The sequence below is a fragment of the Nothobranchius furzeri genome, chromosome 1 (assembly GCF_043380555.1).
Source record: "Nothobranchius furzeri strain GRZ-AD chromosome 1, NfurGRZ-RIMD1, whole genome shotgun sequence".
NCBI lineage: Eukaryota > Metazoa > Chordata > Actinopteri > Cyprinodontiformes > Nothobranchiidae > Nothobranchius > Nothobranchius furzeri.
In genome coordinates this window covers 96,341,555-96,354,819 of record NC_091741.1, presented here as the reverse complement: position 1 = coordinate 96,354,819, position 13,265 = coordinate 96,341,555, and the positions used below count along the sequence as shown (strand labels likewise).

The 13,265-nt window shown below is 42.6% G+C and overlaps 1 protein-coding gene across 2 annotated transcripts; it reads left to right on the top strand.

The window, feature by feature from the left end:
• Positions 1–9,961: 9,961 nt before the first annotated feature.
• LOC139061571 (T-cell surface antigen CD2-like) lies at positions 9,962–13,265 on the top strand. Of its 2 annotated transcripts, XM_070552172.1 has the most exons (5): positions 9,969–10,178; positions 11,137–11,457; positions 11,591–11,848; positions 11,921–12,040; positions 12,558–13,265. In XM_070552172.1, the coding sequence occupies exons 1-5, from the start codon at positions 10,115–10,117 to the stop codon at positions 12,734–12,736; spliced, it is 942 nt and encodes a 313-aa protein (XP_070408273.1). In that variant the 5' UTR covers positions 9,969–10,114; the 3' UTR covers positions 12,737–13,265. The 2 variants fall into 2 exon arrangements, with proteins under 2 accessions (XP_070408279.1, XP_070408273.1); XM_070552178.1 differs by lacking the exon at positions 11,921–12,040 and having other exon boundaries at positions 9,962–10,178.

The following is a 13,265-nucleotide window of genomic DNA, read 5'->3' as shown; positions in this document are numbered from 1 at the left end:
AATGCCAGAAACACGTTCTGCGGGAGGCGGGAGCTTGGACAGCTTTCCCGCGACTTCAAAGACTATAAATCATGAACGGAACAAAGAAAACTCCGTTCTTTTGCCCAGGATACCTGGCGGTAAGGACACTCTTGTCGAACGCTCCGACTCCCTTGAGCACGCGGAAGCTCTAAGTGCCCAAGTTGTGTCACGGGACCGCTGGAAGGCTAAGCTGCAAGCCCATCAGGTCTGTCTAACCGCTCGCTGCCTAGCTGCTGAAGGGAAGACCACAGAACCGGGTTGGGGAAATCCGCAACTCCGTCAAACTCACGGAGAACGCCAAAACAGCGGAGAAAGCCATCAAACCGACGGACGACGCCAAACTGCGGAGAAACACGGAGAACCGTCAAATCAAAAGAGGGAGGGACGCCTCGCTCTTCTGGTGATCAGAAACTCATCTCTTTCTCTCATTCTTTCCTTCTCCCGTTTCCTCTATAGTCCAGAATAAGCAATAAACCACGTCTATTGCTTAAAAGTAGCTTCGTGTTTTCCTCTTTCGTTCCCAAACACGTCCGTCGGGTCATTTTGAAAGAATAAACTGCTTATTAATCATTGTTTGGTATCTTTAAATGTTTCCTACTATGGCCAAGTGGTTAAACTAAAAGATATTAATTCGTGATTAATCTTTGGTGAAGCTTCATGATCATTTTGAAATGTTTTGAGTGATTTTAAGGTTAAGTTACTACTGGTTCTAAGTGCTTTGGAAGTTAAAGTGCAAGTTGCCACCCCCACTTTAGCCAGACAAAGGGGTCAGCCATCTTGTATTCAAGACTCCATTTTGAATCCATACACACGCACACACACACACACACACACACACACATACTCTACTCCTTTGTGAGAACAAAGGACCCCATTCATACATCCTCCATCACACGCAAAAACATCCATCTTCAATCATATCACGTGGTTATTATTAATTTGTTCCATTGTTTATTCATTTGACAAATTGTTAATTAAACGTTATAAAATTCAGATTTTCGTCTCCAGTAGCTTTGTTGTGTCGAAGAGAAGTCTCTGCTCCAAGGATTCTACGAACTTCAAGAAAGACTGATAAGAGTTTTGGATTCAATTTTTCCCCGGTAGAACGGGGTGGTGCCCCATAAGATACGTAAGAGTATCTTAATTAATTAATACATCGGTAAATATTCCCATATTTACAGAATTTATTGAAGAATCCAAAAGTAATTAATTAATTACCAATTACTCGCTCCTAATAACCTCAACAATCTTATCAGACACAAGCCTCATCAAGAATCTCTTCTAAGCACTCTAGTGTGACATCTGCAAGTAGACAAGAAGCTGCTGCTAAGATTGCTGTAGCTCAAGCAACCGTAGAAATCCTACACGAACAACAGTGTCAACAAGACGAACTTTTGAGACTGGAAGCAGAGCATAAAAGACAGATTGCAGAAAAAGCAGCTGAAGCTTGTAGGCGACGCTTGAAAATGGAAGAAGAAGAAGTACAGCTGCAAGTGTGGCTGAAAATTCGGTCAGGATAGAGATCTTGGAAGCCAAGAGCAGAGAATTGGAGTGTTTGGAAGCACTAAAACTGTTGAGAGCTGCAACAGCATCCATGCAAGTATATGAGCAAAACAGAGAATCAGTCGGAAGAAGAAATTAAGCAAATACTACATGATTGTATCGAACCAGAAAGTAAGGACAGTTTCAAAAACAACAGTCTCACATCTCACTTAACAGAATTGCCTGTCCCACAACAAACTGTAACACAACCACAGCATAGTGATGACCGTGTTGCATCACTTGCAAGGGTGTTGGTAGAATCTATCAGTGTAAGCCGCCTTCTGCCAGAGCCAGCAACCTTCAGTGGTAACCTGTCACGCTACGAGCAGGAGGGTTGGACCCAGGATGCAGAAGACCCAGAACGACCAGAGGCAGGAGTGGTTAAGAAAATAAATTCCTTTATTTAAAGGAGGATGTGCAGAAATCCAAAAGCACCGAAACCAAGCCTAATCTTGAACAAACTGAACGACCAAAAACAAAACAAAACAGAAGCTCTCTCATAAGCACAAACCTGGAGAAACACGAAAGGGACAAAATAACGCTGACACATACAATGGGCCGACAAACACTGAGAGACAAGATGGGTTTTATACGCAGAGGGAAGCAATTAGGGAAACAGGTAGCAGGTGTGTGGGGGGGTGTAAGCTGAAGGTATCAGGAGAGACTAATCAACGAAATGAGGAAGGAACACATTGTATTAAAGGAAGAAACTGACTGGATAATCTAACTATAAAGAGAACTAAAGATAAGAGAACTAATAAACCTGAAATTCTACACCAGAACAAACACTAAATCTATGGGCATACTAAATTAAATGGGATGGGATAACTAAGTATAAAGTGACTAGGGGGAAACATGAGGGAAACCAGGAGGGAGCTGGGGACTACAAGGACACAGAACATGACAAAACCCACTAAACTATAAACACTGGAAGGCTGCTTTTCAAAATCTGATAAATAGAAAAAAAAAATACCAGCATCTGAGAAAATATACTACCTATGCAAGCCTTGTCAGATAAATCCTACCAAAAGAGGATAACCAAGCCAACACCCTTTAACAAAACCCTTAGCAAGTACCCTTAATATGTTTAGCCTTAGCATGGGTTGTAAACCGAGCTCAGGAGAATCGCAGACTAGCTCTGGATCTCCCTGACTGTCTGCTGCGTTCCTCTTTTAAGCCCTGTTGGCATGCCTGATAGCTGATGAAGATCAGCTGCTGTCTTCTCCGGCGTGCCTCTCTCCAAGGTCCTGAATTGGTGCTGGGGCGCTGGAGACAGTAAACAAGCAGGTTCAGGCGCTGTTCCTGGTGCAGAATCCTCGGCAGTGGGGACAAGAGGCTCAGGTTGGAAAGAGAGGATGGACCGAGGGGACAAGGGTCGTCACAATGTTAGTGGACCAGCCAAGAAAACTATAGAAAATTACTTATTGTTAGGCACAGAGTCAGCCTATTATGCAGCAGGGGACATCCTAGAGGAGATTTTTGGAAACCCTTTTCTTATAGCCAAAGCCTTCAGAGATAAGCTCAATGCCTGGCCAAGGATAGGCTCCAAGGACAGACTGGAACTTCGAGAGTTTGTGGAATTCCTCCGTAGCTGTGAAGCTGCTGTCAGTAAGATTAAGGGTCTAGAAGTCCTCAATGACTGCAATGAAAATCAAGGAATCCTTGCTAAGCATCCTGATTGGCTGACTTCCAGGTGGAACAGGAAAGTCCTAACGATAGAAGAAGAAACTGGCACATTTCCAAGCTTCAGTCAGTTTGTACAGTTCCTTGTAAGGGAAGCAAAGATTGCAAGCAACCAGGCCACATCTGGAGCATGTTGCAGATAAATTGGCTCCACGGCAAGGTTGTGATGTTGGCCTGCTAATTGGCTACAACTGTCCTCAAGCTCTTCTTCCAAGAGAAGTTGTGTCTGGTGAAGAATGTCAACCATTCGCACAGAGAACAGATTTAGGCTGGAGTGTAATGGGATATGGTAACCCTTACATGGATTGCATAGATCCTTTTGGAGTGAGCTATCAAGTTATCACAAGACACGTAACACATTCTTTTCATCATTCCTTAAACCACAAGCATGAAGTGCACTATGTCTGTAGGACGCAGATCAAGGAAGTTGTATCATCTGTCATAAAAAGAGCACTCAAATCAGATTTTAATGAGGAGTTACAGAAGATATCTACCTTTCTCAGGGGCCTCAGATAGACCTTGGCTCCTCTGATGTCCCAACACGGAGGAGGGGGATGTCCAGGAAGGGGAGGACCCAACCTTACCTGGATGTCCTATGTCTTATATATTCTGGAAGTTGTGCAAATGCAGGGATGGGAGTAGATATTCTGCTGGGGTGAGGTTGGGTTGGTGCCCTTGGACTCTGTGGGGCTCTGCGATGCTGCTGCTTTGGGCCCTGGCAAGATGGGCTGGGGTCTCCATGCCCTGGGTGGCATTTTGGCAACGGAGGTGCCTATTTGGGCCAGTGGGGGAGCTGGCTCCTTGGAGGGCTCAGGCCAACCAGCCATTCCTCCCCATCCACAGACATTTTTCTTCTCCTGCTGGCTCACATCACCACTCAGTTATGCACATAGGACCTTGGGGGGTGGGCAAGTCAGGGGTGCGGGTATGGATCCCTTTTATGCATTCCTGTGGCAGCTTGCCCCCAATTTTATGTGCACATTAAACACTTCCACCAACGACATTTCACACAAACACACACTTAGGGCCTTGGGAGTGAGCACATTCAACGGCATTTGACAAGGGGATTTTTCAGCCTCATCCCGAGTGCCGGTGCCCACTTCCAATTTTAAACTGCACTTAGACACAGAGGGCTGTGGGTGCAAGTGGGGTGATGTGGTGGCATCAGCTGGCGTAGGCCAGATGATAGCTGCACTGTATCGTTCTGAGCTGCAGCTCACAGGGCTTCACACGCCTGAATAAACATCTTCACATCATCAACGTGAACTGTCACATGATTATCACTCACCTAATCACCTGCTTTGACGAAATGTTCCCGCAAATCATAGATCTATTTGTAGTCCCAGTCTTTTGGCTTTTTCTTGTGCTTTTTTGCAATAATACATTTAGACAAACACATCCTACACACATCACACACCCACTACAAACTCCCAACACACCACTACGAACGTTTTGATAAATTGTGTACCCGCCAAACGGTACACCTTCCTCGAGGCGTACAGCGCCGGATGAGGATGAAGTTTCCGTTTCCTCATCCGCCCCAGATTCTGCCGACAGTGGGGAGGAAGCTGACTTTATCAAAGGAGTTGATTCGTCGTACGACCTGTATGTATAAATTCATGAAATATTCTTTATTATTGTTATTATTAGTGAGAGTGAAGGAAAACTAAATACTACTAAAAATTTCGCTACAAATACTGCTGAACAGTTTTGTTCTTTTCTGTGTGCAGTTGTGATGGAGTTGAAGAGGAAACTGAGGTCTCCTGCACCTCTGAGACTTCCTGGGTACCAAAGAGAGGCAGAGAAAGAGGAAGGAGTCAGAGGAGAGGACCTCCAGGAAAGAGAAGCAAGCGCTCCAAGTCAGAGACTGTTTGTTTTCATGAAGCTGAATGGAAAAGTGAAAAGGACCCTGACAACTTCTCACATCCTCCACCACATATCCTGCCAAAAAAGGCCAGATACACAGCCACCTGTTGCAGAACATGTGAACAATCCTTCTCCATCTGAGCTGTTCAGGATGTATGTTGACAGGGCTGATATCAAAAACTCTGTGTGCCAACACTAATAAAAATGCAGAAAAAAATATTGCTGCAGCCAAAAATTATAATAGACTGAGGCGACGGATCCTGTGATGTATCAGTACATCGGGATAACACTGTATATGGGGATTCTAAAGATGCCAAAGGTCAGAGATTTTTGGCGTGCCATATCCCCCCAAGATCATGTCCAGAGACTGGTTCCTCACCATTACTTGGAATATTCACATGAGTGACCTTGTGGAAGATGCCTGCAATGACAGCAAAAAAGGCTCAGATGACTAGGACTTCACAGAATGCGCCCCCTGTAAGGCAGTTTACGTGTAGCCTGCAACCCTGTGTACCACCCCCCAGAACACCTCTCTGTGGATGACCGTATGTCATCGTCGTCGTCTTCCTCCGCTTATCCAGGTCGCAGGGGCAGAATCCCAACTAGGGAGCTCCAGACCGTCCTCTCCCCGGCCTTCTCCACCAGCTCCTCTGGCAGGACCCCAAGTCGTTCCCGGACCAGATTGGAGATGTAACCTCTCCAGCGTGTCCTGGGTCGACCCGGGGGCCTCCTGGAGGCAGGACATGCCCGAAACACCTCCCCGGGAGGCGTCCAGGAGGCATTCTGACCAGATACCCAAACCACCTCAACTGGCTCCTTTCGATCCGAAGGAGCAGCGGTTCTACTCCGAGTCCCTCCCAAATGTCCGAGCTCCTCACCCTATCTCTAAGGCTGAGCCCGGCCACCCTGTGGAGGAAACGCTTTTCGGCCGCTTGTATCCGCAATCTCGTTCTTTCGGTCATTACCCAAAGCTCATGACCATAGGTGAGGATTGGGATGTAGATCGACCGGTAAACCGAGAGCCTGGCTTTCTGGCTCAGCTCCCTCTTCACCACGACAGATTGGCTCAGTGTCTGCATCACTGCAGATGCTGAACCAATCCGCCTGTCGATCTCCCGATCCCTCCTACCCTCACTCGTGAACAAGACCCCGAGATACTTAAACTCCTCCACTTGAGGTAGGACCTCTCCCCCGACCCGGAGTTAACACCAAAGCCAGTATTGCCATGAAGCAGTACATCCAAAATAAGGCCAAAATGGGTATAACGCTTTTTGTTGTTTCTGACAACACAGGCTACACTGTTGACTTCAGCATCTACACAGGGAGGTCCTCTCTGAATAGTGGGAAAGGGCTGTCATTTGATGCTGTGATGTCACTCATCCACAAAGCCTACCTGGAATCTGGATATCACATTTACTGTGATAACTTTTACTCCAGCCCAGCTCTGTTTCGCCGCCTTTCTGACACGGGGTTTGGAGCCTGTGGGACATTTCGGGACACAAGAATTGGCATCCCAAAAACTAAAATTGATGCCCTAACAAAGAAATCTCCAATCAGGTGGATCAGAGAGCGAGCTCTAATTTTTATAAAATGGATTAATTCAGTTTCTAGCTGACCCTCGAACCAGCCAGTTCTGGAACAAGCATTTTGAAACAATCCTATCTTGTTACTTCAGGTCAAAACCTCTCTGCAACGCTTGGTGATATCAGACAAAAGGGTTCTTCTAAGAGCCAACGAATAGCCTTAGACGCAAACAAGCATTCCAACTTCCCGTCATGACCTGGAGATATCTCAAGACTAGATGGGTCGTATTAGAGCTAAGCTATGACTTCCTGATTCCTAGAGGTCCATGTCCATCCCGACCTCGTGACCCACTGGATCTGAACGGGGGTTTTCATACAAGGGTGCGTAGACTTGGCACAGAATGCATCAGATGGGTTTTATAAACAAATTAGCTTATCAAACCAGACAGCCAAATTGATTTTACAACCCAGACTCCACAAACTCTCTCAGATACTTAAGAAAGGTTTTGCTAAAACATCTCGCTTCCATTCCATCATTTCACACATCACATTAAATCACTTCATATCCGTTCCATCATTCATACCTTGTCTTGTATAATCATTAGTTTAGGGAAATAGAAATAAATACATTTTTATAAACTATATGCTTGACTCTGTCTGAATTAATATGAAGAGTGTTTATGGTCCCAGAGTAAGCAAAAGAAAATATAATCTTCTGATTATACATTTAAAGATCAGTCAGATTGATATTTCATATTTATATGGAATTATCACATCTTGTTGATCATTTGTTACAAATGTAGCCAATCTTTAATGCTAATCACACATCCACCCAGCCCCGACGCCCCACACAGAAAGTGAAAAGTGGACATGTCTTGGGAAAAGAGGACATTTGATCACCCTAATTTAATGGCCATCGGTTGATTGATGTAGTGATTGAACTCAGTTCGGACAAACACACACACACACACACAGTGGCTGCACACTTCCGGCTTTGGAGACAAATATCCATCCATCCATTGTCTGAACCCGCTTGTCCATGTAGGATTGCGGGGGGGAGGGGGGGGGGGTGCTGGTGCCTATCTCCAGTGGTCAATGGGCAATCAGGCGGGGTACACCCTGGACAGAGAGCCAGTCCATCGCAGGGCAACACAGAGACACACAGGACAAACATTCAAGAACACACACTTACACCTAAGGACAATTTAGACAGACCAATTAACCTAACAGTTGTGTTCTTGGACTGTGGGAGGAAGCGGGAGTACCCAGAGAGAAACCACGCATGCACAGGGAGAACATGCAAACTCCATGCAGAAAGATCCCAGGCTGGGAAGCGAACCCAGGACCTTCTTGCTGCAAGGCAAATATGTTTCTTTTAATTATATAGTTGATAGAATCTTTTGATTTCGTCTTAGGTTTTGGTTTCATCTAAACTCTTCTGAAGGAGCAGCCGTGGTGCATTCAAGTGACACATCTTTTTCTATAGAGAAGCTTCTGACCAGGTTAGGGTTTATGCAGGTTTATGCTGTCTCAAAGGGATGAGCTAATTTCTCCCAAAAGAAAGAAAAATCGTTAGATTTGAAGACCATGATGGTTCCATGATTAAAATGTTTAAATGATGCTTCTGAAGTGAAAAACGGTTTTCTAACTAAACCAGTTTCTGTTAAATGCAAGTTTAGTGCAGAGAGCAGCAAAGCTATACCTGCTACCTCTGCTTAGGTGCATCTCTGTTATTCTGCCATGAATGTAACTCTAAGAGGCTAAATATGCTGTAAAAGGAGCAAATGTGTTGTGGGGCGACAAAAAGAGTTTGTTTAATTTGTTATGAGTGAAGAAAAATGACAGAATTATTTTAGAGTAAACACAACTTAGATTTTTCCTCATCCATCTGCAGTTAGTTCATGCTTAACTGGGTTTTGGTGATCCAGTTGCCTCCCAGGAAATAGAAAATATACATGTCAGGTAAAGTTGTCCCCTTGTGTGTGTGAGTGTGTGAATGGTTGCGTGTCTTCTTTGCCTTGGTGTGTTCCTGTGAGGGGCAGGAAACCTGTTATGTCCCAGTCCGAAATCTGCTGAGACGGCAGCTCCCCATGACTCTACAGGAAATTAAACGAGTCAGACAGATTAACCAGACACAAATGAACTACAGACTACATGTTTCTATAGTGGAGCCGTGGGGTGTTTATTCAAGGGCTGTGCTCAGTTTGTTTCACATTGTTACGTTTAGGATTGAATTGGTGTTTAATAAATAATGACATGGTGATGTAGGGGTGTTGCATCATAATATTACACGACATAAGCTGCTGTCATTGTCATCTGTCATGGAGGAGATGCACTTCTATAAGTGCATCGAATGAAAAAAAATTAGGGGGGGGGGGTCTATGAGTTATACTAAAGCAGCTGTTCATGTTTCTTCCACTGCTTCGTGTCCTAACTCTTAAAGCTGTTATCAGTATTTTTCACTTAAATTTACATATTTTCTTGAGAAGGTTTTCCTTTTCTCTGAATCAATCTTTATTTCTAACTTACAACAAACACTCTTATGAATTGTTTTTATTCTAAGCATTTCAATGACAACAGAAAATTAGTTTCAATCCAAGTAAATATTTTAAAATAATATTTAGCTTAAAATTGAGTATTGCCATTTCTGAAGTGAACAAGTTACTGACGGTAAAAGCTTCAGTCATTCTCTTGAAATATTTATAGCACAGAGAAAAGAAGAAGAAACTCAAAAATAAGAGGAAGTTTCATCAATAAAGTATAGAACTGTTTCATGTGGTTTTAGCTGCAAATGATAACAACTTTTTGAAAAGTTCCTCTTTAGAAGCTGAGCGTTTCTCACATCATCCTCCTTCATCTGTCTTCAGTTAGAGGAGATCACTCAGTACTGAACACTGGGAAGGAGGACTTCCAGAATATTCCATAAACCAGAGCAGCTTTTATTGACTCGGGTTTAATACATTTTACATTCAGTATAAATGTCCTGACCCTAAAGTCCTGCATCAGCAACAACAAGACCTGTTTAACAGCAGAGGAAACCTGAGTTCTGCTGTTGCTGCTAGTGAGGCTCAGCGTTTCTCCACCTGATGTTTATGAAGGCCACAGTCAGTGATAAAAGTACCAGCTCAGTGGCCTAGTAAAAATCTGCAACGCCTGCCTCCAGAGGGTGAATGTGGTCCTGAGCACCATCTGAGGAAATTCAACAAACTCTGTTTCGTGCTATTATTGGTTCAACGTTTCTACAAAGAGACGTTCTGCCTACAGACTCCCAAAGACATGCTGCTAAAAGTTTCCTATGTTAAATCACTTCCTTTGCTGTAGCCTGAGAAGTGAATACAGATGAAAACTGTCTGGTGAAGGTTTTCACACATTCTCCTCTGAGGCGGATCACTAACAGGACCCGCTGCAGGTTGATCAGGCTAAAACATCCATGTTTGCTCTCAGAAATAATTCAGAACCAGTCTGAAAGCTGAGCAGACATGAAGGCTGGACTGCTGCTGCTGCTGCTGCTGCTGATGATGATGATGATGGGGGTCTTTCAGGGTGAGATTTAAGCTGTTTCACATTTAACTTTCTTAGCTTTTTGTTTAATGATTCAACAAGTTAAACTGTACATTTAATGAAATATTTTGGGATCTTTTCTAAGATAAAACAGGCTCCATGCATCATGTTATTTATTAAAATAATGTTCTTCTGTTTAATTTTTGTGACTTTATCGTAAAATGTCTTTAGTGTAACTGCAGCCTGTCGCTCCTGTTAAAGGTTTGATATCTGGTATGTTCACTTTACTTGTGTAAAAACTAACCTAAGACCCACTAGGGATTGATTCTCACCAGTAGTACACCAGCAGGTGGAGCAGCTGGTCACTGCTCTCTGCCGTCCTGTCAGTGGTGTCATCTTTGTCCTTTTCCATCAGAATCTTGTGTTTGTTAAAGTGTGTGTGAATGGATGAATGACTGGTGTGTTGTAAAGTGTCTTGGGGGTTGTAGAACTCTAGCAGGCCATTTACCGTTCATTAAGATTATTTCAAATAGTTATTCAGTCTCTAAATTTGGAAACTGAATTGAGTAAAATATTGTTTTTGACATCAGGATCGAACTCTACTCCAAATCTGGCCTCAGTCACAAGATATTATAGTCACTGAATGTGTTAACATACAGCATTTGATTTTCTTTTAGTTTGGCAAGCCTACTATTATTATTATTATTATTATTATTATTATTATTATTTATTAATGCCATTGCTATTGTTCCAGCATCATATCAGAAACTAACAGCAGCAGAAAGTTATTAACCTATTGTTGAACCCTAACTGGTATTTTAATCCTTATTGATATGATGAATAAAAGGTTTATTTGGTCTAATAAAAATGTTAGTTTCAGCAAAATCAAGTTTCAGTATTAGATTAATGTGACCAGTGTGTTTCCTATCATTGTAAAAGTTAAATCACAAAAAGGATCTCCTTTTCTCATGAATGAAATATTAATTTTTTTAATTTCCAGCTGTAGAAACTTTCTGTGACGGCAGACAGGATGGAGTTCAGTGTGTCGGAGCTTTAGGAGGAGCTGTGGACATCCAGCTGGTGGACAACGCTGCAGAGATACCCAGATTAGAATGGAAAAAGGAAGGCCCGATGATAGTCCGGTGGATAAGTAAAAATAATAAAACTATCATAAGGGACAACAGAGTCACTTTTATTCCCAGTACTGGAACAGTTAGGATCAATAACCTGATCAGGAATGACAGTGGACAATATGAACTTGGGACCTTTGATTCAGACGGACGTTCAACAGCAGAGAGGACTCTACTGTTGTCTGTTGAAGGTAAACAACTTTTTAGACCTTTTGAAGTAAATCTTAAACTACTAATCTGCACATTTTCTTCTATTTTAGTAAACCAGATTAAAAAGCAACCATCTTCCTATAATAATATTCATTCATCCCATGATTCTCTCAGCTGGTGTGTCGTCTGTCCAGCTGGTCTCTGAGTGTTGGTCCCAGGGACAGATGCAGGTGTCCTGCTCCTCTGAGGAAGGGGACAGTCCTCAGTACAGCTGGACTCTGGATGGACACACACTGACAGACTCTGAGCTCTTCTCTGGAAATAATCAGACTAACATCATCATTCTGAGACAAAATATCTCAGGACGTCTGGTCTGTTCAGTCAGGAACCGAGTCAGTGAGTCCTCCAGAGAAAAGGACATATCTACCTGTGGTGAGTCACAGCATCATGGGGAAGAGTCTTGATTTATTTTAGACTGATAATTATCATTTTATTTGCTTCCAGGCTTCATTTTCATTAACTGCACTTCCAATGGGACTCACATATCTGAGTGGGTGTTTAGAGAAAATAACACTCTGTGTGTAGAACCAACACCAGCCCCTACAGCAGTAACACACACTGGGGGTAAGGAGACAGAGTTAAATTATTTATCCACTATTAACTCGTCCTCCAATCAAACTGACACTCAGGATCTCGTTTAAAGACCCACTTTTACACTTTGGCTTTTAGACAGTGACTCGTTATTGTTTTAATGTGCTCTTATTATTCATGTTTTCTCTGCTTTTAATTGAGATTTTTATCCTTTGTTTTAGCTCCTTGTAATGGGTGTGTTTTGTTTTAGCCTGTGCAGCACTTTGGGCCGCTCCCATGCTGCATTTTAAATGTGCTATATAAATAAACTATGCTATGCTATCTCCTTTGGTTCTTTAGTAAGTGAAAGCTGACTCTGCTGCTAAGGGTTGAACTGGATTTATTAACTCAGTAAAAACTGAATGAGTTTTTGTAAAGACGTTTAAGCTAGAAAACATTTTTAACAGTAATTATAAAAGCTGAGTCTCAACATGGACTTGATTATTCCAAACCCCATAAACATGTTTCTATATATTTTTATGTGATTTGTTGTTATTGTGTCTCTGAACAGGGCCTCCTTCACCTTTACTCATATGTGGATTACGATTTCTCCTGGTTGTTCTCCTGCTCCTCAGCATCTGTCTCTATTTCACTTGGAGGAAAAAGAAAGATGAAAAAGATAAAAGTTCTGCAGACTCAGAGGATCGAGACAACTCTGTGATGATGGTTGAAATGAGTTCTGCTTCTTAAAGAGCAACAGTGTCTTTATGGGTGTGAGAAATGATGAGGCCAACATTTGTAGAACTATTGATTGTAATTAACTTTTCTTTTTTTCTTTTGCAAAATTCAGCAAGTTTTATGCAGAAAATTTGATGTGATCCAGAAACACCTAATAAAGGGTGGTTAGCCAAGCAGGACCTGCTTGTGGCTGTGTCCACGCTGTGTTTTATCAGTGCTAACGTGTGTTTGCTATGAGTAAAGATTGTTCTGAGTTTAAAGGAGGACGTCTGCACAAATGAGCTTTAATTAATGAGGCTCCAGCTATTTTATTTTTTCTAGTGTGATAGAAGTGAGTGATTTCACCTTATTGTAGTTTATTTTTTGCATTTCTATTTTTGCGTTTATTTTTACTTTAAAACTATTACTTGGGCAGCAGAAGCATCGATTTACATGACTATAATAATAAAAAAGGCTGATTTGCTGCCATGTTTAGTTTTGTATCTTTAAGACAGGAACTGTATCTTTTCGGTACATATTAAAAACCTGTCAGTGGTGACTC